General features: G+C 42.2%; 1 protein-coding gene across 8 annotated transcripts in view; it reads left to right on the plus strand.

Annotated features, from left to right (window-relative positions):
* pard3ab (par-3 family cell polarity regulator alpha, b) overlaps positions 1-26,501 on the plus strand; it is a 248,697-nt gene that overhangs the window by 181,689 nt on the left and 40,507 nt on the right. For 7 of the 8 annotated variants that reach the window (XM_084369105.1, XM_084369108.1, XM_084369106.1 and 4 more), the window contains 2 exons: positions 2,650-2,778; positions 9,658-9,939. In XM_084369105.1, coding sequence (XP_084225231.1) covers positions 2,650-2,778; positions 9,658-9,939 — 411 coding nt within the window. The remainder of the gene's footprint in view (positions 1-2,649; positions 2,779-9,657; positions 9,940-26,501) is intronic. The other variant, XM_084369111.1, reaches the window with a different exon arrangement.

The following is a 26,501-nucleotide window of genomic DNA, read 5'->3' on the forward strand; positions in this document are numbered from 1 at the left end:
GTTTGTGGGCTTATACGTCTTGACATTTCAGGAACATCAGGACATTTACAGTATTTGATAACATACTTTTTTTCATTTTCACAGACTGAACATAACATGAATGACGCTTACGTCTTTTCTTCTGTTTGAGTTGAGTTACCCCCTCGAGGCAGAACTTGCACACATTAAGTTTAATCAGCTCTGTTAGATTTCAGATCTCTTCCAGTTGACAAATTAGGAGCCGTGCTGAATTTTATGTGAACTTGGGAACCTCTTGTTGCATCATCGGGTCCTCTCGGGTCATCACAGATGCATTTCATGCCAACACACATTTTGAATCAAAGACCTTATATATAATAGCTGCTACACATTATGCATGGATTGCATAACCAATTTTTAGATTTCTCTTTGGCTGTGAGTCTGTTTTAGGTTTTGGTGCGTCATTTTTGTACATTATTTCAGACAGTAGCGAGCCGACAGACTGCAACAGTGTCCCCAGTGTCTTCAAATGAGAGTGCCACCTCTTAGATTTTCTTGACTCCTCTTTAAACGTCATTTTAAAATGACATGTATGTATTTAGTGATTTTGTCAGTCATTGGACAAACTTCACACAGATTCACTCTGTTTGACAAATGGCCAACACCTGTCACCATCGAATCCCAGATTCAGCAGCAGCTATCCTAATTGTCTGCCTAGCAATTTTTTTTTTTTGTTGTTGTGAGATCTGCACATGGCGGGCAACAAAAAAAGACCAGATGCTGAACCTCTGGGTAGCATCTGCGTGCCACATGCACTGGATGCGTGTTCACACGGATGCCAAAGCCGACGCAGGAAGTGTTCTGCAAGCGCTCTGTTTCCCGTCGGTTTTTGGGCTTCTGTCAGAGAATCTTCCCCACAAACTAGGAAGGAAAAGTTTCGAGTTTGTGGAAGAAACCCATTTTTGTTAAGGATATTATCCTGACTTTTTTTAGATGTATATCAGGTGTGATACCTCTGTCGTCCTTTGTTCGTTCTGTCTTACAGTTACACACACAAAATATTTCGTTATTTGCTTTTTCTCTTCATCATTCTCCTCATTTCCTCACAATATTGCACATTTCTTTTAGATGCCATTTCATTTTGCTTCCTACCTATTTTTTCTCTCACCTTTATTCCCATTCAGGGTTGTTTTTCTTTTTTATATATTTTCTTTCTCACACACCTCCACACTCACATCGCTGGCTTCTCTCTGCAGATTCATGCGTTTGTTTTGTTCTTTCTTCCTGACTCTCTCATCGATTTTACTTTATTTTACTCTTGTTTCTCAATTCTCTTTCTTCTATATATTGCTTTACATGCATGCATTCACACGGCTCACATCTCAGCATGTCTGTTTTTTTCCCCACTTTCTTACTCCTATTGGGCAATTTACAGTCTTTCTCTTAAATTCTTAAACACACTCGCGCTCTTCTTATGGGAATTTCACTTCTTTGGGTTTTTGTTTGATCCTGTGACTTTCTCTCTCCATCAGTCTTTTTAATCTTCCTCTTTTTTTTCTTTCTTTCTTTCTTCACACACACACACACACACACACACACACACACACTCACACACACCTCTCGAGGTGTCCTTTGTATTCTGCACCATATACAGTAGTTTAGTGTGCAGTCTTAATGTTTCATTCATTGAGTTTCTCTTGCGCGTGTTCATTTTTTCTCTCTTGTTCACTTTCCTCTGTCTCTTTCATTAACACCCCCCTCACACACACACACACACACACACACACACCTCTCGAGGTGTCCTTTGTATTCTCCACCATATACAGTAGTTTAGTGTGCAGTCTTAATGTTTCATTCATTGAGTTTCTCTTGCGCGTGTTCATTTTTTCTCTCTTGTTCACTTTCCTCTGTCTCTTTCATTAACACCCCCCTCACACACACACACACACACACACAAACACACTCACCTCTCTGGTTTCTCTCAGCGTTGTCTCTTTAGAAGTCGTAGATATTCTCCGCGGACCAATTTCCCTGTGAATAATCGCTGAGGTTCATTGTGGAAGCGAGCACGGTGCCAAAGTCATTTCTTCAACAGGCTGCGGCTTTATACTGAGTCAATCAAGCTGAAATATCTCTGCAATGGCTCCTATTTCGTTAAGCGTCACTCCCACCCTATGAATATAATTACTGTGATGGGCCTCGTCTGCGCCGTCTTGCTTTGCCACTCCCCAACTTTAAACGAACTGAATGGGGCTCTGAACTTGTGAGAAGTACTTTTTCAAACGGTTCATTTGAGGGCTTGATCGACTATGATACCTGTTGGCTGTTTTTTGTGATCACAGGCATACTAACATTTTCAGTCGGATCAGCTGGAAGGCTGCTGTACTGGAGAGAAATGGCTCATATTTTATGAACATGCCTGCTGGTTCACAATAAACGCATCTCTTAGGTTTAAATTATTAAGAGATTTCCTTGAATTGTTTGTGTGACCTTCGGCTTTTTATCTGGTAACTGGTCCATCTAGGAAAAAATTGCTACTACACCAGTCTGAGTTGGGAAGAATGATTCAATTTCGACAGCTTACACAGAGAAACACCAAAAAATGCAGTGTTATTATTTAATTAAACCCTACAGCATAGCCCCGTAGAAACAGACACACAGATAATCATTGTGCCTGTTTCTGTATTCAAGGTTTGGGAAGCACCGTAAGGACGAGCGTCCGGGGGAAAAGATGGACCGTAAAGGCTCCAGCAAGTGGAGGCTGGAGGAGACGCAGGTTTCAGAGGAGGAGACGTTGAAGATGAGGATGGAGCAGGAGAGGTGAGGTCTTCATGATGTAGCACCTGCTAAATGCTGATGCATATAGTTTTTTCCTGCTCAGTGCTGCGTTGGTAAACGTCCTCTTGACTCTGGACTCTCATGTGCTTTGCTACTTTGGGATCCGATATCAAAGAGGGGAAAAATGTGTCATAACTTTGCAGCTCTGCCGTGCTCCAGGAATCAAAGTGAACCAAATTAAATAATTTATTTTCTCTTCGGGGATCACTCACAATGTTTTTAACCTAAAAAAATCCATGTTTTGAATAGCCTTGATCGTAGTTACAAAGTGCAAATTTAAATTGAAGCTTCTAGTTCACCCTCCCTGCTTTGGCCCTTTAAACTTTCCTTCTGTCTGCTCATTGAAGTGAAGATGCTGAAGTCGAACACATGCTCTCACCTCTGCCTAGTATCACTTTAGTAACAATCTGTATGTGGACGGCATTTATAACCACACTTATGTTTGTTGAACCTGTTATTCCAAAAGCCTTCATTAATCACTCATTAGTCATTAATCTGCGTCAACAAGCTCTACTCTTCTGGGAAAGCTTTCCACAAGATTTTGGATCCTGGCTGCAGGGATTTGTTCTCATTAAGCCCACAGGGGTATTCATGAGGTCCAACAGTGATGCAGGGGTGAGAAGGCCTGGCTCGCAGTCGGCGTTCGAGTTAATCCCAAAAGTGTTGGATGGGCCAGTCAAGTTCTTCCACGCTGAACTTAAAACATTTCTTCAGGGCCGCCGATAGTCGTGCTTGTGCCTAGGACAGGAAGATCTCCAAAGGCGCCCCTGACACATTAGCTTCAGGGTCAGAGGGCTGTTTTCGGCCCTCTAATGACCCGGAGCGTGGGACAGGAATGACCCCTGTGCCCCCAGCAGCCGCTATGTCCTGTGTACATACAGTATATTGTAGCTGAGTAACATAAAGCTCCAACAATTAATCAATTAGCTGTTAAATATTCAATTAATCACCAAGTATAACAATTAATTCATCTGTTTAAGTATTTTTTGGGGGCAAAAATAGTCAAAATTCTTCTTAAATGTGACTATTTTCTGTTTTCCTGACTCCTCTGAGACAGTAAACTGAATATCTTTGGCTTGCTGACAAAACAGGACATTTGAGGACGTCGTCTCAGGCTTTGGAAAACACTGACATTTTCAACATTGTCTGACATTTTATGAGCCAAACAACTAATCCATTACTCAGGAAAATAATCGACAGACCAACTGACAATGACGATAATCGTTTGTTGCAGCCCTGGAGTCGCAGTATCGCTCTGTCTGACTGTGTGTTTTGCTACCGCCTCTGCAGCATGATGAGCCCGATGCAAATTCAGAGGGAAACAAGTGGTCTTGGAAGAGTTCAGGAAGTTTTTTTTTCAATCTAGTGTGACAGACTGAAGGAATTCCCTCTGACATTTAACAGACTAAACAAAATCACGTTGCTTACAATAGCACTGTGTTAATGGTTTGATAAATAAAGTATTTGTGAGATTTGAGAACCCATCATTTTACTATTATCGAAACTAAAAACAGCCCCGAGACAGCAAGTCTCTTTGTCACTGCATTACTCTCTTCTCCTTTCCTCACCAGACTAAATGTCAGTCGGGCACCATGCCAGTTTTTTTGGGGGGGCAGTAGTTTGTAAATGCCAAGGCCATTACAGCCCTGCCAGCTAATTAATTCCCATGCTCGTGGTGTAGGGGCAAGAGTCATTACTCCCTGCAGTTGCTCGTTATGAAAATTTGGTTTGTAATTCTTTCTTTACGCCTGCAGAGCAGATAGTCCAATAATATGATAATAGCCGAGTCTTTATTTTTAATTGGCATAAAGTTAACGCAAATGCCACGTCGGATGATGTGGTCGTTATGCCGGATAAAGTTAAAAGTTCAGACTGGTCCGTTGGTATGTAATCCAATCCGTGGCTCCTCTGTTATTTCTTGTTCTCAAATGTCGCATACATTTATTATCATGGTGGTTACAAACACTTTGAGCCACTGAAACCTATTCAGGACTGTTTTATGGTATTTTAAAACGGGAATATGGTTGTCGCAGATAACGTGCACCATTTTCTCATTTATTGAACATGATTTTGCAACACACTTACATGTCCCATACGTATATATAGCTCTGTTTTTTTGTGGTTACATGCTGAATTCCCTTTTTGTGTAGCCTACAAGAATTGAAGCTTTTCCAAATGCTTGCTTTGCCTCGTCGTTATAGGGGATGTAGGGTATATTATTGACATAAAAATCAGTTAATTTAGATTTGTTGGCGCCTTCTGCATCACAGAATGGGTAAAAAAAAATGGATTGAATGCTTTCTAAAGGCACTACTGATCTAATGATATTTGTAACCGATAGGCCTGCCTCTCATTACATGTAGAGGTGGAAGTAGACGCAGTGTTTCCACATATTTGGTCAGAGTTTTCTTTGAGGCAGAGCCTCTGCATGAGCTGCAAAGAGTTGATTATTTGTTGTTTTGTTTGCTTGGGATGGTTTTAGCACGTAGAGTGCTCCAGGCAAGAAAGAGCCAAGGGAACGAGGCAAAAAGGTATATGAGGAACAAAAAAACAGAAATTAGGGTAGTTACTCTGGTCATCCACAGAGCAAGAACCATCTTGGGATTGTCCGCTAGTAGTTTTTAATTCGAAGCTTTAATTTATTTTGTTTAGCGTTTGGTGTTTGACTCCCTCCCCAAGCACCTGAAAAGCACAAGCATCTTCCTCGTTAGTATTTAAACCGCTAGCTGAGATACACCGATATTGACGGGGAGAACCCATTGAGGATGTGTAGACTGTGGCTGCTTCGCTGTTAAACAGTGATCCAGTTAGCAGTGCTCTCCAAAGGTTCAGCCTGGAGCTTCGGCACCTCGCTGCAGAGCACCTATCGATTGGCCTCAGCCAGAGGCTATGGTTAATCCAGCTGTGATTGACTAGATGAATGGATTTCCTCGTGGTTTAAAGTCTCTGGTCCCAGTGGACTCCAACCCCAAGCCAGACAAACAAATCTAGATAGACAGTTCAGACAGCACACTGATGTTTGCACTGGGAGATGTATAGTCATTTGAAGAACAGATAAGCGTATGCAAATGGAAATATTTGGTCATTGTTGACATGAATGTACTTTGTATAATGATGTATTTGGCCTGAATCAGATAATGTCATTAATTAGAAACATTCACAGCATCTCAATGATCGCACCAGGACTAGATTTTTGATTTTCTTTAATCAAACAGAGGTATTGGTGAATGCTGATGTATTTCAGGTTGACAGATCCTTAAAAATATCGATTTAGACCACTCAATTACAGACATCAGGTCATGCCTATTGGTAAAAATGATTTCACACTAGTTAAGAGATTTAAAACCTGGCTTAAGGTTAAAAGTTCAATCTATACAGCAGGCAGAGCGCTCTACATCATGTAGACTGTCCCATTGAACTTCCCTTGACCTAGACACTTGCTCAGTATGACTAATTCTTGTCCAGGATCAACAGCGCCAGCCCAAGAACCGTATTTCTGTACCATGTCAGTGGCAGACATGAGGTTCTTTAAACTGTAAGTGGGCCCCGTGTGCGGTTAGATTCGGCTGACTATGAATGATCAGAATCTTGAAGCATAGCAAGCGGCTAAAGCTGCGCGTCGCCGAAACATAAAACATTTTCCAGATAGCCAACGTTATCAATCCAAAAGGACTTTCAGCAGCCATCTTATCCCGCTGGACCTTCTCCTCTCATGTACTTCCTGCCTTTCACCGAGGTCTATCAGTCGTGTCAGCATTACCGCTAAGAGGAAGGTTTATTACACTGTGGGTACAATAGCACATAATGGACCATTGTTCTGGCTTGATGTGGTAGAAAGGTCACTCGTCAAACACATTTCTTCCACCATAATGTCCCATCCTGCCATTTCTATACCCTTTTATCTGCTACCCTCTCCCTTCTGTTTCTGCCATGCACTCTTTTTACTCAATCCCCGGACTCCTTAACTACCTCTCTCCTTCCTTTTTTTTTTTTTATCATTTAGCCTTCATGCTGAGAGTATTTTCATCTCTCGTCGAGGTTAGCCCTGAGTAAGAAAACAGGGTTTTCCTTGGGTAAATATTTTGGGACTGAAAGGGTAATGATTAGGTCAAGTGTGGTTTTCCTTCCTGTCCCGTTTCAATCAACATAATTGTGTCCGCACAATTGGACGTTTTTAGCAACATTGCTTTTTTAGTGCTTGTCATGTTGACATAGAGGCTGAGATTTTGTCTTAAGGGAACAACTCTGCAAGCTTTAAAGGAGGCTCCAATTCAATCTAGTCAAGCAGCATAATTGTGTAAATGCTCCTTTTTCCCATAAATTATGACTTTTTTTGGTCATTTTTCGTAGCTATCACAGGTCGTCTTCTACGTTTGCACTATTCAAATGTGATTGTTTGTGTAGGTAGTGAATTACAAATGCAGATGACTAACATTGATGATAAATGGAAGGTGTCGATAAATATTTTGGTATAAAATGCTGGTACCAGTGTCTAAAATGTGAGGACTGGCTGATTTTCTCTATTTATATCAATGTAAATTAAATACCTTTGAGCTTTTGAAGAAGTTACCTTGGACCTTGGGTTAATAGACACAGTAGATTCAAATAATTCTTAGTTGCATCTCTGCACTTCACCAAATACGTATATATTTCCACAGGGACCCCACGACTGAAGATGCTTTTTTCAGTACTTTAGCTCTCAAGAATTCAAAATTGTGTCCTCAACCAGAACTGGTTCAAAACTACATCCTTCCTCACTCAGAAACTGGCCCTATTGACCCGTCCAGTGCCTCGTTTTCGGGGAGAGGCTGTGCGGAGAAGGCCAGGCGCTGGATTGGTATGTCTGGCCTTATCTTATCAGCCACTGCGCTTGTGTATACAATCAGTAGCTGCTCCCACTTCTGCTGCTGCTGCTGCTTTCTCTGATGGAAAACACTGTTTTTCCTCTGGGTTTAAAGATAGATCCCTCAAGGGCCCCGCTTCCTTCTGCGCTATTAGATAATTGCTGAGTTCACAAATCGTACAGACACGGCTTACTAGTCCACAAGCTTTCACCCCGACATGGGTTAAGATGTCGGAATAGGTGCACATTTAGTTAAAAAAAGATTACCACTGTCTGGATTCAGAAGGGAGCGGTAAAAGCCGTCAAGTTCATTAACAGACTTTTAGTAGTAAAGTGTTTCCATCCGTTTGTTCTTTCCTTTTTTTTTCTTTTAGATCCGCATTTTGTGCCTACCCCCGCCAATGGGGAGCCCTCCTTATTAGACTTATTGTTTCATTATGCACAGCATGCAAATTTTCTGGAGGAAGCGTTTTAGATTTTAGCCCGCTGAGTCTTCAGTGAAGTCGCACCCCCTACCTCGTCACCGCTGCGGCTGTCCCATTCGCTTTCCCGCTGACATTAAAAAGGGGCCTGGAGAAAAGAGAGCAGTATGATAATTGGTAGTTGTAAAGCTCTGATAATTGGCAAGGCTGTAATTATGGGGCTGCGCGATAGGTAGTCCCCCTGCTGTAGAAAATGGTGTTGCCAGTTATTCACAAGATAATGGACTAAAGAGAAAGAGCGGATGTGTGATTTCTGTGTGTTTTGAGTCGCACGTGAGACAGAGAGGTGTCAAAGGTGTGTGTGTGTGTGTGTGTGTGTGTGTGTGTGTGTGTGTGAGAGACGGAAAGATTAAAGCATGGTAGCTGTGCATTAGCAGCACTCTGTGAAAACAAAGTGCTTCCCTCGTATGAGTTGTTTTGGGGGCGAGAGACTATTATACATTGTTTATGGTATTATTCATTGTTGGTGGGAGCATAAATAATAGACTCCACAGCTTCTCTCTCGTCTGTAATGGAAAGTTAAAAAGGCACAATAAACAATCACTTGCAGATGTTGCAGGGGCTGTTTTGTTAATGTGACACCTGAGATTTACAGTGTCTCTCAGCCCTGCAGTGTAAACACTACATGGATTTAGCAACACAAAGGTTTTAGCTCACAAAACGGGCACGAGTAAAGAGGCCGTTTGAATTTCCCACGGAGCAGTTTTTAAAACACGATTCATGAAGAGTTCCTCTGACGTCCATACGTCTCTTTTCCAGCACTAAATATATACATTTGTTCTTCCTGTATCATGTAACACCTGACTTTATGTCACTATTTTATATTTAAATATATTGTATATATTTTGAGCTTCACGATGGCTCTTCAGAAACCTTTGGGTGACATCAGTCAGTGTCAGCAAATTGTCTTTTTGGGCTGGACAATTTAGATAAAAGCTTCTATCACGACACATATAAATATGAATATTGTGATTTAGTATGTATAGAGAATAGGGAAACCATTAATTGATGAAACAGATGGGAATGTCTCGTCTTGCCTGTCCAGTGAGTTAAATACCTGACAATGGAGCCATAGTGGTGCAAAGCCGCCAGACCTGGACTTGAATAGTTTGGTTACCTACCTGATTTAACTGAACCTTATCAGTAGCAAAGTCTCTCCCATATTAACAACAAACCTCAGAACCTCTTGGCTTCTGTCACTTTGGCTCTTGGTTCCAGTTATTGAGGCTAAATTCAATAAATGAAACCTTTTCTGCTCAATAAATGTTTGTACAGCTCATAATAATTCTTCTCTCAGTCTTTCCGTGGTCAGTCAATATGAATAGCAGTGTTTGCTAAAAGTATTGGCCCGAAACTTTAGCTTAATTTATTAAACAATAGAGAAAAAAAAGTTTCTTTGTGGTATATGAATGTAAGAATGCCCATTAAAACAATTCTTAATGAATCACAGCGCCAAAAGTGTACATTTTCTGATCCATTATAGTCTTAACCCTTGATTTTTAGTATTGACGTGTGTGTTCCTATGTTCCCCGTCAGGATCCAAGCCAAGACCAGGGAGCTGAGGGAGCGTCAGGCCCGGGAACGGGACTACGCCGAAATCCTGGACATAAGCCGCACGCCGGAGAGGTCCTCCGAGGAGGAGCACCCGTACGCAGGCATCAACGCCCTGAACAGCTCCGTGGACAGCGGGCACAGCCGGCCCCACAGCCCCCGAGACGATTACCCCCACATCCATCCGCACCACCAGCACCAGCACTCAGATTCCCTCTACACCCAAGTCAGCAAAGCCCGCAACGACCGGCCTCCGTCTGCAGACAGGTAGGAGGGTTGCATTTACGCATTTGAAGCTCGGTGTTTGGGATCAATCGCTGGAACCAGAATATTCTCGACTTTTGTTCCTTTTTTTTGTTACATTTTTAAAAATTCTATCAAGCTCCTCAGCTGCCGTCCGGGTCATATTTATTTTATGTTGTTTCCTTTATGTCCTCAGTTTTTCCCTTGAAAAATGAATTAATTACGGGCCAACACTCATGAATTCCATTGAAGTCACAAATCCCCCCTCAGGTGCCATTTCCGCCGGCAGCCAGGTGACAGGCTGCCATTCATGGTTCGGCAACCTTTTTACCTCCGATTCAAAAGCGTGACCCAGTCATGGTATTTTCAGTAAAAGGTTTGTCCGGGCTCTTATTCTGCCTCGCATTCCCACTCGTAACTCTGAAGGCAGCGTTATTGCGCAGAGACAGCAGGCTGGCTATCACACCTGGAGGAGAAAATAATCACAGCACCAGAAGGCAGGCGGTAAATGTCAGCTCGCCGACTGTGAGACACAATGCGCTGTTCTCGGGGGAGATGTGGGGATTACTCTGGGGAGGCAGAGAGTGAATGGAAACCTTTGGAAATCCGTCTCTCTCTCTGTCTCCCTTGACCTTTCTACCTCTCTTTCTTTCTGTCTGCGGTTCTCTTGTTGATTTCACCTTGTTGCCACCTTTTCACGTTGTTGCAATTCCTCCATTTCTCTGCCTTTACTACGAAGCATTCTGCCTGAGCTCCCAGCATTTCAGACCCTCTGTGTCCACGATCGACAGCTGTCATTTATAAAATAATCACCCCGGCCAGGCAGCGTGCAAATTTGTATTCGTAAACACCAGCCAAGTGGCATTGTAAAACTTATAACCCAAGGCAAAGTCCACTGCGGTAACAGCCAGCCAAATTAAAGCCAGAATGTTCTGAACGCCTGCATCTTGTCGGCAGCCGCAGTTCTCAGCACTGCAGGTCCGGGCAGAGCTGCTTTCCAGTCCTCCTTCGATCAATGAAGGGAGAGATTCATAGCCCAAAGATGGATTTGGGCAAAACTTGAAAAAAAGCCAATCGAGGGAAAGCCTGCAGCTTAGCAAAAACACAGGCGGTTCAGGCGCGTATATCCACGGCTGAATGAATGGGTTTGTCTTAGTCGTGGTTTTCACGCATCCCCAGATGGCCCCAGCAGCCTGTGTGTACTTCAGGAGTGCTGTAGCTCGTATTGATTCATAATTCATTGTGCTGCTGTTGTCACTGTGTTTTTTTTTTCTTTTCTTCTTAATCCCTGATGTGGTCCTGTGTGGACGTACGCACATGCGCAACGGAAGATAATAAACTAGCATGACAGATACGAGGTCTTACTTAATTAGGTGAGGGAATTCACTGCATGATTTAGAGTCTAATCATCATCATATTAAAGTTTATAGCTTTTTCAGCACATAAGCATTTTGTTTCTCCCTCAGTACTCTACGAGATTTTGTTTTTGTTATATAAATCTTTGGGGTGAATAAGTTTTAAGAGAGAACTGCTCCCCTTCAAGCCCACAGCAACAACAGCAGGCTAACGGATTAGCGCTGAGATGATTTTAATACACAGTTCTCATAATTAGTTTGTAGTTTAAGTCATTAAGCAAAACTTTTCAGTATTTAATAGTTCCCATTTCTCAGATGTGAGGATTTTTGAGTTTTATTGCATAGTAAATCAAATGTGGACGCAGGCAACCCAAAGACATTTTCTTTGACTTTGACTCTCACTCACAAGATGTAGACTGTTGATATAAAGCTGCCATTGTCAGACTGTATCCGTATATGTTCTTCTTTAAGCGTCTTAGCATTTCAAAGTCCCTGTCTCTCTGTGAAACAACGACAACCTCCAAGCTAGCAACCTACATGCTAAAGATACAAGTCACCCTAAAGGCTCAAATATGCTCTCTTCACATATGAAAAATAGATACGTCTGATTAAATAAGATATCCATGCGTCCTCCACATTGGCATGGATGTTAAGCAGTACAAGAGCCAGACGTGGCTCCCTCCCTCAGAGTCAGATCAGTCTCGCACGGACCTCCACTTTTCTCTCGCCACCATCCAGTCTCATCCCAGATGTTCTGTAGTAACCGTTTGTCTCCGTGCCCGGGCGAAGTAACATCATACAGATGTTTTGAAACTTCTCAGCAACTCGCATAACCTCTCCTCAAAAATCTGTACCATTTTAAAAGCTTCCTTTCTCTTGTCCTATTTTGCAGAGGCGTCATCGTTTCATTCTGTGCTCTGCGCCGCCCGAGATGATTTTGGTTTGGTTTGAAGAAACACAAACGAGCCGGAGCATTTTTTGGGCTTCTTCAGCTCTGACACAACATTTAAGTATTCAGTAGTTGCAGCCCTAAAATGGATAACCATGACAGCGCAACGTCAATAGTTCATCTTGCTTCATTGCACTCCAGGCTTTGGCTAACTGTTCCACTGTGCTTCAGAGATATAACTCTTTATTGCGTTTCCTTTTTCTTACACCACAGAGAGATTATACTGAGGTAATATTAGTTTTTTAAATTAATATCAGCAACAGGTCTCACTTTTGTTTGACTTAAGTGAGCTTGTGGGCTTTAAGAGCATCAAATGGGTTCAAAATACTTTTACGTGTGGAGAAATAATGTTCTTATGTGATTATGGACACGGCTGTTAAACTTCGTACTGTACATCTAGTCCTCACAGCTGCACCAGACTTGAAACGCTCGCTCTGTTCAGGAGGCTTTGATTACAGCAGCGTAGGTGCCAGGGACATAATCTCCTTAAAGATATTGTGTTGCATTCCCAGATCCCCAATCGTAAGAAAAATATACCTCCTGAGAGAACCAGGAAGCATGTTTCCTGTTTCCTGTCTGCCCCCCTACTGAACAGGAAGTGAATTAGACCCTGCCATGCCAAGCACAGGAGGGGAGGGGGGTCACCCGACGGCGGGAGTGTTTGTTTTTATGGGATTCAAATGGCAGCGAGGATTGATATCAGAGCTTAAACATTCTGGAGATTTGATCAAAGCAATAACATGTCCATAGAAACTGAGAGTGAAGGAAAATGTTATTTTGTTCCTACACTAACACGTACCAAGATAAGTTAAACAGTTTTAGATTTCAGTTGAGTCAGCTCGATGTTTAGGATGCTGCTGTGTGGGTGAGGGTCTGTGCCGTTTATTATACGTTTTAGTTTGTTGGACTGAAGCAAATTAATCCATATTGCCGTCTTAATAAGCATTTCATGATTATCACTGAACTGGAGTCCACCTCTACTAGCTTTTTAGCCTCTTTTTTAGGTCAGAGTTTTAATTTTCCGCCTCACAAGCTGGTTTCCAGCTACAGCAGCCAGCTGTGTTTCTTAACCAGTGAGCTCCGATAAGCTGAATCTACATCAACCCACCACCGAGCTGCAGACAAAGTTAACAACTGTGTGGAGAAGAGTGGAGCATTTAGAGCCAGGTATTTCCCTCAGAGTTGGTGGGCCAAGCTAAAAGTAGAGAAGATGTTAACTCCAAATTAAAGTTACTGTTGTGGAGACCAAATATGAGCCAGCAGGAGAGTGAATGTTGGAGCTGTGTTCATCAGTTTGCCAAAAACCAAATCCAAATGAATGTTAATGTTACTCTGAATCTGCATGATCTGTAAACGAGCATTCGTTTGCTTGCAAAAATAACTTTCTTTGGAGATAATTTGTCAGATGTTGTGTTTTCCCCCCAAGTGGCACCACAAAAAATCAATGGATGCAGTGTTAAGACCTTTATCCTCTCAGTGTATCTTGTGCTTTGGAGATACAATCTGTTATTTCTTTTGTTTGTGGAGGAGAAGCAAATTGATCTTTAATGCCGTATTTGTCATCATTTCATATCCCACATCAAGCACGAAACCGCTTTCAAAATGTCACAGTTTGATATCGGTGTTTGTGTAGCTCCCTTGTTGTTGCTGCCACGTTGTGATTGTCACAAGATTATGAGTAAGAATGAAGCTGAAGGGGTCGACACTATGCTCCAGGATTGTTGGCTTAGGTACAGTGTATTGCATAATATTAATAATCGCCGTCATTTGTGGGAATGATACGGGAGAATAATACACTTAAAAAAAACACTTCACAACAAGGAAAAGTGGAACCAAAACACTTCACTGTAACCTCTGCTCCTGCTCCTGCTGCTGATGATGGTGGTAATAATCATCAACATGTCATCGTGATCTTCCTGAAGCATGTTATCCAAACTTGCACCGGCCAAGAGGAAATCAATCCTTTAACCCCGGCACCGTCGCTTCCTCACAACACCCATTTAACAACAGGGCCGAAAATTTCCCTCCTCGTCCAAACGAGAATACCAGAATCACACGGCCCCCGTCTTCTCTCAATTCCTCCTGGGGCTGTAAAATGTACAATTGCCTCTCTTAGCACCATAATGTTTGGCAGTCCAAGAGGAAACATGGGGGGAGAAAGCCGACATGCAGCTGCGTAAATATCCATTGGAATTCATTTTTAATTGCCTCTTTTTCCTTCAAACGTAGCGCTGTCAGAAATTTCAATTAAACTGTGGAGGTTCAAAAACAAAAAAACAACTAAAGAGACTGGAAGGAGCTTCAGAAGCCTTTTGGGAGCGGTCTGCCGTTTCCTTTGCTTTAAGGAGCATGACCACAGGGACGGTGGGCTCAGCCAGTCTGCTGCAGCCAGCCTGAAACAACATTTAGCTTCTTCGTTTCAAGTCTGTAACGTGAACTTTTTCAGGATGAGACGTGTTTCTTCGATGTCTTTGATTTATATTCAAAGCTGCATATTTTTTGACAAGACGGTAAATTGGAAGTTGTGCATCTTTTCACTGAAGCACTTTCTGTTTTGGTTCTGTTGCTGTGGTTTGTTGTGTAGGTGGTACGGTGTAGTATCAGGTTGGGAACATTCAAAGTGTTTTTCTGTTTTGGCTCTGAACCAAATTGCATAACCTTGCTGCTGCTGGGACACTGGTGGTCTTTTCTTTCTCTCTCAACCTGCCAAACAAAATATTGTCCATAGCTTAGTGTTTTTTATCGCCCTAAATGTTTTCCCACCATTACAGCTAAAAAAATATTTCTCACTGGGGTTGAATGTTGGCATCTGGTAACATTTGTCCCCATGTCAGTTCTCCTAAATACCCTAAAAAACTGTAAATTATGAAGATGGTATCCAGCTATGTCTGAGCAGCTCAGTCACCATGTGTTTCTTTGGCGTTCGCTGCAAATTAATAAGCTGAATTTAGTGAAACATATTGTAGAAGCAGTCAGCGTGTTATTGAATAGCTTTATTAGCCCTCAACATTTGCTGTATCACACTCCATCCCTGTTGTGTGAGTGTAAGCGTGCAGAGAGCCAAGTGAATTAGCCACCATTGTTGTTTTTTCCCTCCCAACTAAAAGGCAGCAGTGAATGCTGGGAAGCCTCCGAGGGATTTGGTGTGATTTGATTCTCTGCGTTTTTTTTCCCGAGGAGGCAGCGCTCTTATTGAATCGGCTCCATTACATTTCATCTCCACCAGGGGAATAAGGAGGCCTCAGAGGGAGCGAGCGCGGTCGTGTTGTATCACAAACACACCAGAAACTGCGACGCAGACAAACAAACAGACAGCCGTCGCCTCGCAGCTTTTCACAGGCTGATAAGACCGTGTGTGTGTGTGCGCATGTGTGTGTTTGTCTGTGTGCATGTTTTTGCACTTGACTTCATGTATTCTGTGTGCACACGTTGTTTTAATAGTGTGTATCTGTGCCGGTGTTTGTGTCGTTCTTTCCTATGTCTCGTTGCAGGCGCTGCTTTTTTTTTTTTTTCCTAGAAGTGAAGAGTAGTGAGAGTGACAAGTCAAAGGTGGCGGGTGTGTTTGTGAGCTACAGATACAGAGTGCGGCGGCAGCTATGCAGCTGCACACAGTGAATACAAAGCTCGTTCCTTCTATAAGATTCTGTGAGGATTTTCTTTTAATGGTGGCGAAAGAAGGGCTGGATTAACCAGAAAAGTGGCCCCGGGGCAAAACTGAGCTGCGGGCCCCTGTTGACTCCCCTTCCCCCCCCCACCTTTCAATGCATTGTGTATGTATCCTGTAGCTTGAGTACACATGGCAGGTTCATTATAAGTTGCCCGCAGCCTCAGAAACCGACCAGTGCTTGTATAGTATGCAGCTGTGCTGCCTGTACATGCATTCAAGAGGGAATGTTGTAATATTATTTAAAGGCCATGTCACCCAGCTTTATAATTAACCAATAGGAAGCTAGATTGATGCAGGACAGTGTCTCGTGATATAGGTAAACATCTGGCAGCCATCTCAAAGCTTCACTAATAAATATTTTCCAGATTAATCATAAAACAAATGACTATTTGTCAAATTGAAGGGGTTGCTTAACATGAGAATCAGCTGAATTGAGCAAACAAGCTCTGATAAAAACTAACACTAATGTCTACCCACCAACAAACTACAGCAAAAGGTAGCAGCTAGCTGGAGAACAGTGGAGGATAAAGTATCTGGGGAACTGAATGTCTCCTTCAGCAGGTGGTGGAAGCCAAAACTGATCCAAAAAGTGAGTTAGTATTGAACCTGCATCCATTAGTAGCCAAAAACCAAACTCCAAATGAATGCTAATGTTACTCTAAATCTGCTCGTTCTGTAAATGGGCAATAGTTTGCTGACACTTGGGCAATAACAACTTTTCTTTTGTGATGATTTGTCAGATGTGTTTTATGTTTGTTCCACTTCCCACAAATGGCCCCAAAAAAATCAATCAAAGCAGTTTCAAGGCCTTTATCTTTTCAGTGCACATTGTGTGTTTGTGGTCAATATTACCAATTAACAAAGTAATGACAAACTAATTGTCTGGTTGGTAATTCGGCCTCAGTGAACGTGTCAGAGTATGGCGTGTTCAGTCCAGCTCATGAATAGTAAGACTTAATTTTGAACGCAGTCCCAGGCAGCTTGGACTTGTTGCAATTCCTTTTACTTCATAATTAACTCAGACACGCCTCTCTTTCATTCAGTGTTGCGTAAACATGCCGCTAATCCCACATTCCTGTCTGTACAGGGGCCTCTGAGACTCCTGACAGGATCCCCAGTCGGGGACCGAACGCCTACACACGTCCAACTAGAAACACAAACACATGAGTAACCAAAACTTGTACATGCTCACAAACGCTTCAGTTTCATTCAGTGTCGGTACAAAGACAGAGATATTTAAAAGCCTGAAAAGCATCTGTAAGCTTAAATGTAATTTAGTTGGATTTACAGAATTATAGCAGAACAGTAGGTGCCACTATTCGACATCATATGACGGGACCAACAGAAGTCTGTCTGACTCGATATCGCCCGTAATCCATTTACCAACAGACACCATCCATGTTTCTGTAATCCCACACATCTGACCGTAAAGTGTTCCTTAATCTGTTTATCTCATCTGTCTTCACATTAAGAGGCGTCTGCCTTGTTTAATGATTCAACACATTATTACATCATGTTTAGTCTTGTAGAGTAGTTAATTTTCTGTAATCTGCTGATGTTGTCGTGCAAAATATCGTTGAATCCCTCAAATCATCTTTGAAATTGTTTTCGCTTTCAAACTTTTGGGAATTTAAACCAAGTTGAAAACTAAGATTTGTTTTCATTTTCTGTGTGACTGAAGTCTGCCAAGTGCATAAAGTGAACTATTCAGCTGGAAAACTGTGTGGAAAAGTGGTTTGCTTGTTCTCTGCCGTCTGCTATTTTCTGCCAGACTAACCTGGAGCTGGAAGGACTCGCTGCTGTGACTTTTTCCCCTCTTCGCAACCGTTAAAGACCTGAGAAAAATTGAGCTCGGTCACATCTTTCTGCGCCTCAGCTGCTCTTCTATCTGGCTCATAATGTGCGAATAGACCAACAGACAAGATGTTGGCTTTCACTGCTATGCCGAATATAAATTTGTGTTCTCGCCGCTCGCTGAGCAGAACAGGATGTCTTACTGCAGCTCGGGGAACATCCCTGCTTGAGGGTCATCGTGGCTGCCTGAAATTGTCACTCAGAATGCTGATGCAAAGCTTGGTGATGAGAACGGGGACAGCATTTTGATCATCTGCCACTGTTATGGCCTCCAGTTCAATACATCTACATAACACAGACGTGCCTGAACTTTTGCACCTGAGAAAAACTCACCTCATCAGCAGAAGGTAGCCGAGGAGCTAATCTGCAACACAGATAACTGCCGTTGAAGCCCGCCACAGCTACATTTCAACGTGCTGTTCTCCTCTACCTCCAGGTTTTAAATCTAAACCCCATGAGAGCCATTAAGTGTGGAAAAGGGGGAAAAAAAGAAAATCTGAAATCCATGTCTGAATCTCTGAAGAGTGTGGGGTTAAGCAGACGGATGACTCCAGTCATTTGGTCTCACGCAAGTAATTTTTTTCCCTGGGCAAGTCAAGACAAGGTCTTACTACCCGTCTGATACCGATCTTACTGGCCAGTGTCTCTACCCTGTTCAAAAAGTATGACGATGGATTTATTTTGTCTGATATTCAGTGAAATAAATGTGATCAAACAAATAAAAAGTAACTTTATAAAGGTTGATTTTTTAATTTCTTCTCAATCCAATCACCTATGAACTGTGAAGTACTGACAGCCAGACTAAAAACAAACTACAAAACTCAGTTATTTTTTTTGTTAAGTCTTCAAGACAAGTGACTTGAGTCGAAAAAAAACAATCTGTTAGACCCCTACCAACAACCCACCAACCATCGGGGGCAGAGATTCAAGCTATGTTGTATTTTGCCTGCAGAAGGACATTTTGTGGCAATTTGATTGAACACAGCTCCAGAGGAAAAATGCACCCAAAAATAATAAAGATGCCAAAATACTGACACATTGCTCCTTTACACGACAGGGCCACAGGAATAATTGATAACTTATACGACGCAGTATCTGCCTTTACTGATATCCTGCTTTAATGGTGCTTCATTAACAAACGTGCAATTACTGAAACTACCAGAAATTGACATGCAGTGAGCTCGAGGTTTTAAGTTCTTTCGGATGCTAAAAATGTCTTAGTTTATGCATTCAGGCCTGAAAATGTGGAGAGCGGTGAAGCATCAGTAGTGATGAGTTGCACGGTGACTGTTGATGCAGACAAAGTGAGTCCTGTTGATATGTGCAGATAACTGATTTTGATTTTTGTCCGGATGAGTTGCGGTTTTGGGGAGAAACAAGGACGGGTATTGTGTTTCTGTGTTGCATGTAGGTCGCAAAAATTCACTGCGGACGAACGTATGACATCTGTTTCTGCTCTCCAACGTTTACAGTTTATCCAACTTGAGATCAGGTTCAGTTCTGTCTATGTAAAAAGAAAAGACATCTTTATTACGTATTGTTAAAGAAGCTATATTTCACTGTGGACACGCATTACCTCAACTTCTGTTTATTGGGATGTTTTTCAGCTCTGTATATCGTTAATTTTTAGTGTTTTGTGCATCATTTCAATTGTTTTATAAGTTTTCTGTTGTCTTCCTAAATCAAACATCCAGAACACCTAAAAGTTTTTATCCTTAACGAGTAAAAGAAGCTTCAGCTATCTCAGATGCAGCTCTCCATCTTGTTGGTTTTGCAGTTACCTCTGGCAGAATGTTTTAAAATGCACGAGGTGGATCGTCTCACGCTCTCGCCTGCTGTTTTGCCAGCCAGAGATCCATTAAAAACAATTTAAAATGGCTGACACCGTCATTTAATCAACATGTCGTATACAAATGATTATGCATGAGTGTAGAGCATGAGATAGGTTATATTAAAGTTTGGTCCCGTCAGACGCCATCTGCTCATATATGGTAGAATCGGTTGTATTGTATATGAGGAGAGACAGGCCAGTCGTCTTCCACTCCTAATCCCTGGATCAAGGCCAAGAGCTACAGTAGAGAGAAATGTTCTGCCCCGGGGGAATCCTTTATGGATGTGGGAGAGGACGGCTCAGTGGGTTTTTAGGGGTCGTTTGGGTGTTTTCGGGTTGGAACGAGAGCGGGCGGGTGAAGACTTTATTTCCACAGTGGTCTGTACCCCTTCGGAAAAACAGACTCATCATTCAGCCTTTTCAAAAATACAGATGGCACTGAATGGTGCAGCGTGTTATTTTTCAACCAAGTGATTTAGGTTACTATCATCCTGTCTGCTACAACCAGTGTGTCTGCCAAGCAAACTTACTGCAAGATGGTTTTAAATAGAGCAGCCAGGGCGCAAAACCAAACTCTACTGTTTTGACTGTTAGGATTTTGTCTGATTCCTCTAAGGGCTTGTTAATGTAGATCGTAAAGAAGGAGTTGTTTTTACATAACGTTGAGAACTAGGTGGGCTCGGCCCTGTTAGAATCCACAGCGGGTCTATAAATCAAACTATTAGTCACAGTGTTCAGCCGAGTACAGATGTAGGTGGTCAGAAATAGCAATTTGACCATTTTCTTGTGTAGAAAACGGTAAATTTTTAATGATAGCAACCATTTCCTTGCTAATGATAAAAAGCTAAATATGGAACAGGAAGTCTGGAAGTGTGAGAATAAAGTCTTTCGATCCTTCTTCACAAATCCTAATTATTCCTTACACGTTTTTTAAAAAGTAAAAGGTGAAGAAACCCCAAGTTGGAATCCATTACAACTTGGTCTTGTTGTCACTGAACTCACCTTCAGTCAACATTTTTAATTATAAACCAGATGTTAATGAACCACCCAGAAGCTTGTTTTCCACCATCTTAATCAATTACGTTGACGTTCACGATGTCAGACCGACCCAATTTAAGTGAAATATCTGGAAAATCCTAATAACAGCTGGAAAAATAATAACAGAATCCCCCTGTAAGTGCATTAGTGATGTCTTCATATTAATGACGGGGGATTACGTCTCATATTTATGTAATGGGAGTTCAAGCTGGAGACTCCAAACATTTTAATAGCAGACAACCTGCTGTGATCGCACTGAATATGGCTTCCCCCCTGAGTCCCAATCAGAAGCTGAATGTACAGTAATCCAAGATTATACCGTTATTATTATGGCATGTGTTCAGCATTCATCATTTTACAGTCGAGGGATAATATCCCCCGTGTGACTGGGGTTTCCTTAATATTTTTCCCTTAGTCATAAGTGCACATCCTCTTTTATGTGCAACCTTTAAGCTTTCCTGTCTTCCTCTTAGCTAATTTCCTCACGGATTGATGAATTGGATCACTTCTTTTGTTGAAGATCAAACTCTGCGCACCATTTTCTTTTGGTGCTGGTCAAAAAAATATAAATTAAATATGAAACATTGTTGTGCTTATAGCATGGGGGATTTTAATTAAAATGGCAGCTTAATGAGTGCACTGAGAGTTCATCACTTCCATCTGTTAAAAAATGTGTTTTTATCAATATACTGTAGAAAAGTGTTGTGGTTGTTGGAAAATCAAGGCCCATTTTGTCTTCAAGCTGCATCTGTATTTGTTTTTTATGATCACCAGCTGTCTTAAGGTTCACAAAACTTCCCTTTTATACCCGCAAAATTGATTCTACAGTGGATATTTTAAAAATTTGGCAGCAAAAACCACGGCCAAATCCATCACAGTCATTGTAATGGAAAATACAGTAAACAAAAGCACTATACTTATCGCCAACCAAACCCCAAATTGCTGAATTACTGATACTGTTGGCTTTCATAGAAGAGACATTTTTTTTCCCCCCCTTCATTTTTGGGACTGTAACTTTATCTGAATCTTTTCCATCTGTGAGTCATGTGGCTTCACAAGGCCGCAGACACAGGGGAAAGCCCCGGGGGACGCTGGTATTAGTCTGAACAACAGAGAGCAAAGGAGTGATTAGTGTGGAAACCGTAGCAAACACACACGAAAACACACTCGAACAGTGGGGAGATTAGCAGAGAAGAGCAGGTCAGCAGCCTCCGAAAGATGGAACAGGAATGTACTGCTAGTATGTTTTCTAGCATCATGTGTCTCTGCATGTAATTGTATGCGGTGTGTGTGTGTGTGTGTGTGTGTGTGTGTGTGTGTGTGTGTGTGGTCTGGGACAGTCTGAGGGCCATCTCCACCCAGTATTGACCATGTCTGATAGCTTGATGATGTCATTCTCTCCTATTTGGAGCCAGACTGACTGTCCGTCTGAAGAGACCCGCTGTGTGAACTCGTCTGCAAATGTCACATGCAGCACACAACTACTGCAAAGCAGAAACAAAGATAAAGCAACACGATATGGCAGTATATTAGCGTTTTTAATGCTATTGGAGAGAAATTACAATAACTACAATAATCTGTTTCATTCAGTCTCCACACTTCTGTTGGATGAGCCATTTTTTTAAAAATTCTTTAGCAGAGAAGGTTACAAAATTATTTCTAGCAGCACCCCAAGGATGTAATTACAAGTGAAAAGAGCGACGCTCGCATGAAAACTTTGACACCCACATGCTGCCCTGTAAAACCACAGTCTTGTGCTGCCAAGGTCGCCATGTTGAATTTGTAGAATGGTTTAGAGCCAAAATGAATTATTTTTTCTCACCACTCTCAAAAAAATAAAATAAAAATAAATAATTTTCTGACCTTAGATAGGGCCGGGTAGTTACTCATCATTATTAACATGCCTCTGTGCAATGTTGTTTTGTAACGAGGTTTCTCATGTTTAGTTCTCATGTATAAATACCTGTTTAATAACACATATACAGTATATATATTATGATAATCATATTTTTGTTCTTTGTTAAACGCATTCTGACATCATTGCATTTGTCCATATTACCTACTTTACTTACTTTTACTTGCACACACGTTATTCTTAAATTTGACATTTTATCCAAACATGAGCAAGCAAATTGCAAAACAAGATCAATATTGTAATAATATTGGCAATTAAAAAACAATTGAAAACAGTAATTGTTACCATCCGGTCTATAAATCTGACAAGACATTAAATTCCAACTTTGGGCACCAAATAGCTTTTAAAACTTGGTGTGGCATCAAAAATGTATCGAGGTTTGACCTGTAATTGTCCTCTTGAGAAAGTTGTTTTTCATCGACTTTCCACACCCAGATTCTTCCAGCCAGACCGAAGATTCAAACTGTCAACCCTCAGATGCAAAAGAAGTGGAAACAGTGCGCCCATTAACGTCTCAAACGTCTCCATTAAATCTACTTTAGCTATTTAATATTCATCAGATCAAAGATTTTGCCAACATTCCCTAATAGCACTCTGAAAGAGCTTAAACGCGACTGGGCTAACTCTGACAGTATGCTGCCCATTAGTGTGGCGGTAATGGTTGCGGGGATCGCGTGACGTGTTCTGCTTCATCTCCCGCTGAGACTGGGATTCAGTCTGTCCCAGTGGGAGGGGGGGGAGACGAGGGGGGGAGACGGGTGTGTAAGTGGGGAACTCTTGGCCATTTGGGTTTAAGCACAAGCGCGGCGTGCGGGGGCTAAGAGCTCCGTCTGACCCTAAAAGGCTGTCGACCCACATTTGGTGTCATAGATGGCACTTTACATCCATCAGCTGTCCGACTGGAACCCCCCCGTGTATGCGTATGTTTGACTTGCATGCATTATGTATGTCGTGTATTGTGCAGTCGTGTCTGTGCGATCTGTGAGCGGTACATTTTTATTTTAGTTTTTTAGTGTTTTGGAGCTGTATGTTGAGAGTGCTGCCGTGTTTTAGTTTCCTGTAGAGAATCACACTTCAACAAGCCAAAACTCGGGTTGGTGAGTTATTCTACAATATTTTTTTTATTATATTTGTAGAAAATCACTTTCACATTCAACACACACAAAAAAAATAAGTATCTATGGCTGTCACAGGCCTTTTATAAGCCCATCCAATCATTTCACTTGACTGGATGGGCCACCTGTCTGCTTACCTACGTTCCTGTCTGCCAGTCATTGCGCATGGCTGTTGTCTTCTACCAGGCTCAGCTATTAGTGCTGGCTGCACAAGAATGGAAGAGTACACCCAAAACTTCCCAATGCTAACATGCTAGCTTGACAGTGTTGAATGCTGACAATAGCCATGTCCGGTGTTTATGTTCAGTATGATGATATTAGATGTTTTCCTACATGTGAATGAGACTTTAGGTAGTTGGATACAATAAGCGATGACTGATATAGCAGCTAACCCAGTTAGCACAAAGCACACACCCACACAAACATTATCCTGATCCAGCTTCCAGATGTGAGGATTTGTTGCTTTCTTCTGTATTACTGCTTGTATTACTGTAAATTGAATATCAGTGAGTTTCAGCTGGTTTTCTGGCTGTATGTAGAAATTATTGCGAGAGCTAGAGGGAGGACATGCATCAAAATTTCTGCGATGGAATGGAACCATGACACTCATGACAGACCACTAGAATAATAAACCGAGCAATAAATCAGTTAATCTGAAAATATTATATGGGTGAATCAATAGTAGAAGAATTCAAAGAGCCGTGTATGTGAACCTAATGTTTATTGTTGGCAATCAATCTCTTGTCCACATTACATTCCCCCTAGAGACAGATACCCTCTGCCACCCCTTTCTGTGCATCCATTCATCCTGAACTGGGCCATACGCAGAAAAACTTGACAGAAGAAAACAGGGGATTATATATAATCTAATAAGCGGTTTGATTTAAGACTTTAGGACCCCCACTCTGAATAATGGCATCACACACATCTGTACACACTGAGTGGAGACGTCTGGTACTGATAAAAGAAGGATGGATAGAGTATGTTGAGGTAGAGTAGGTCACTTTTTTCTGTGATTGTGTCTCTAAAGGTGTGTGTGTTTGTTTCCTAGCTAGACAGACAGTACAGGTGTGTACTGGATCCTTAAGTGTGTGTTGTATTGTAGATGCAGACGGATCGTGGCTCTACCTGGAATGTCCCAATTTCAGGGTTTAAATCACAGCACGATGACCCACAGACCCAGAGAGCCCTGCTGTTTTTTATTAGCACGGCATGTTCCCTGTTAAAGCTCCTTCCCCTTCCACTAAAACACCCATGAATGGCTCGTGTCAGTCATTGCGGTGTCGATTTTCAAGTAGCTCAGGGATGGTTTTCACATTTTCCTCTGCAGAAGTCCTTTTTTTTTTTACAACGTGATGACCTTATTACAAATATCAAACACGGAGCGAGATGTACAGCGATGTTCCAGGAGAGTGTAAGTGGGGACTCGGGTTGTAATCGAGGTGAGGCAACAAAAAGACTTGTTTGACGATGCATATGAAACACTTGAGTCATTAGGGATGCAGTGAGTTTTTTCCTTGAGTTACAGCGTGTTGCAACATCCTCTGAAATTTTTCACGCTCCTGTTCCTCCTCTGCGCTGCCCTCCTCACTCTGCAACAGTGCATATTAAATGTATTTATGCACTTCATGTTCCCCGCTCCCCCTCCCCCTACCTTCAAACATCGCCTTTTCTTGTCACTCGTCTTTTCTTGCAAAACACCTGGAGCAGCAAGGGGGGGGTGAAAAGGTGAAGAGAAAGTGAAAATGCTTAAGACTTCATGTTCTTGGCACTCTGAAGCGCCATTATCTACATCGTCAACTTCTACACGAGACTCCGGAGTCCCTTTATTCGCCGCCGCACCGCCGCGCGAGACGCATCACTTCCCAACTCCCCGATTATTAGATCAGAGTCTGCAGGAAAGAGAGGGGAAATGAGAAAACACACAAAGTCTCTCCCACACACGCACATGAAGGACCACAGGGCAGCGGAGGAAACTTTTTCATCACACCGTCAGAAGCAGTGTCCCCTTTGAAAGAAAGATACTTACGATTGTCTTGCCTTTTGAAAAAAAAAAAAAAAAAAAGCGAGTCTGGCTGGGTGTTTTGATTAGCTGTGATTGTGCTCTGCATCTGTCTCCTTCTGCTGCTGCTGCTGCTGCTGCTGCAGCTCATTACCAGAAAACACACACTCATCTCTTCGATCTTCTCTATATTTTTCCCAGCACGTCCGCTGCTCTTACATTCTCACTTCCAATGAGACGTGTTGTTACACCACATAAAAATTACATCAGGGCCCTCGTCTTTAAATTGCCTATGACATTTATTGATGGGTTGAAGTGTACGTTCTGGGCCCGGGGCCTATTAAAGCAATTGAATCTTCAGCTTTGTGTCTTTGAAGTGTTGCGTGAGAGTCGCCGCGCTGTCCAGGGCCTCTGGTTAATCATTAGTGATAGCAAACCGCTATATATGAAAAGTACTGCTTTTATGGCAGCAGCGGGCGCAGCGTGAGGCATCTGCCATGCAGCTATAGATAATATCATCTCTGGTTTGTGTGATGAAGAGAGAAATGGAGATATTTTGATGCAGCGAGCTGACTGTGTGGTATTTGCGTGTTGTGTTGTGCCCTTAACTCCCCTGGGGTATTAAACATAGCACTGATGATTAGGATCCTCTTTTGTGCGATGCACGTTCGCAGCCATTAGCGCTCCGTGTCGTGTTGCTCTCTCTCATAATGTTGTTCTGGATGTGAACTTCTACAAAGGCTTTTGGCCCGTGTTCATTTTCCGATGCTTAGATATGATGCCCGCCTGAAGGCTTTTTCTCTCTCATGTGATCCACGGCAACAGCTACCGTGCAAAAAAACAGCAGAGCAACAGAGCGC

This window comes from Pagrus pagrus (assembly GCF_965226575.1).
Source record: "Pagrus pagrus genome assembly, chromosome: 12".
Taxonomy (NCBI): Eukaryota; Metazoa; Chordata; class Actinopteri; order Spariformes; family Sparidae; genus Pagrus; species Pagrus pagrus.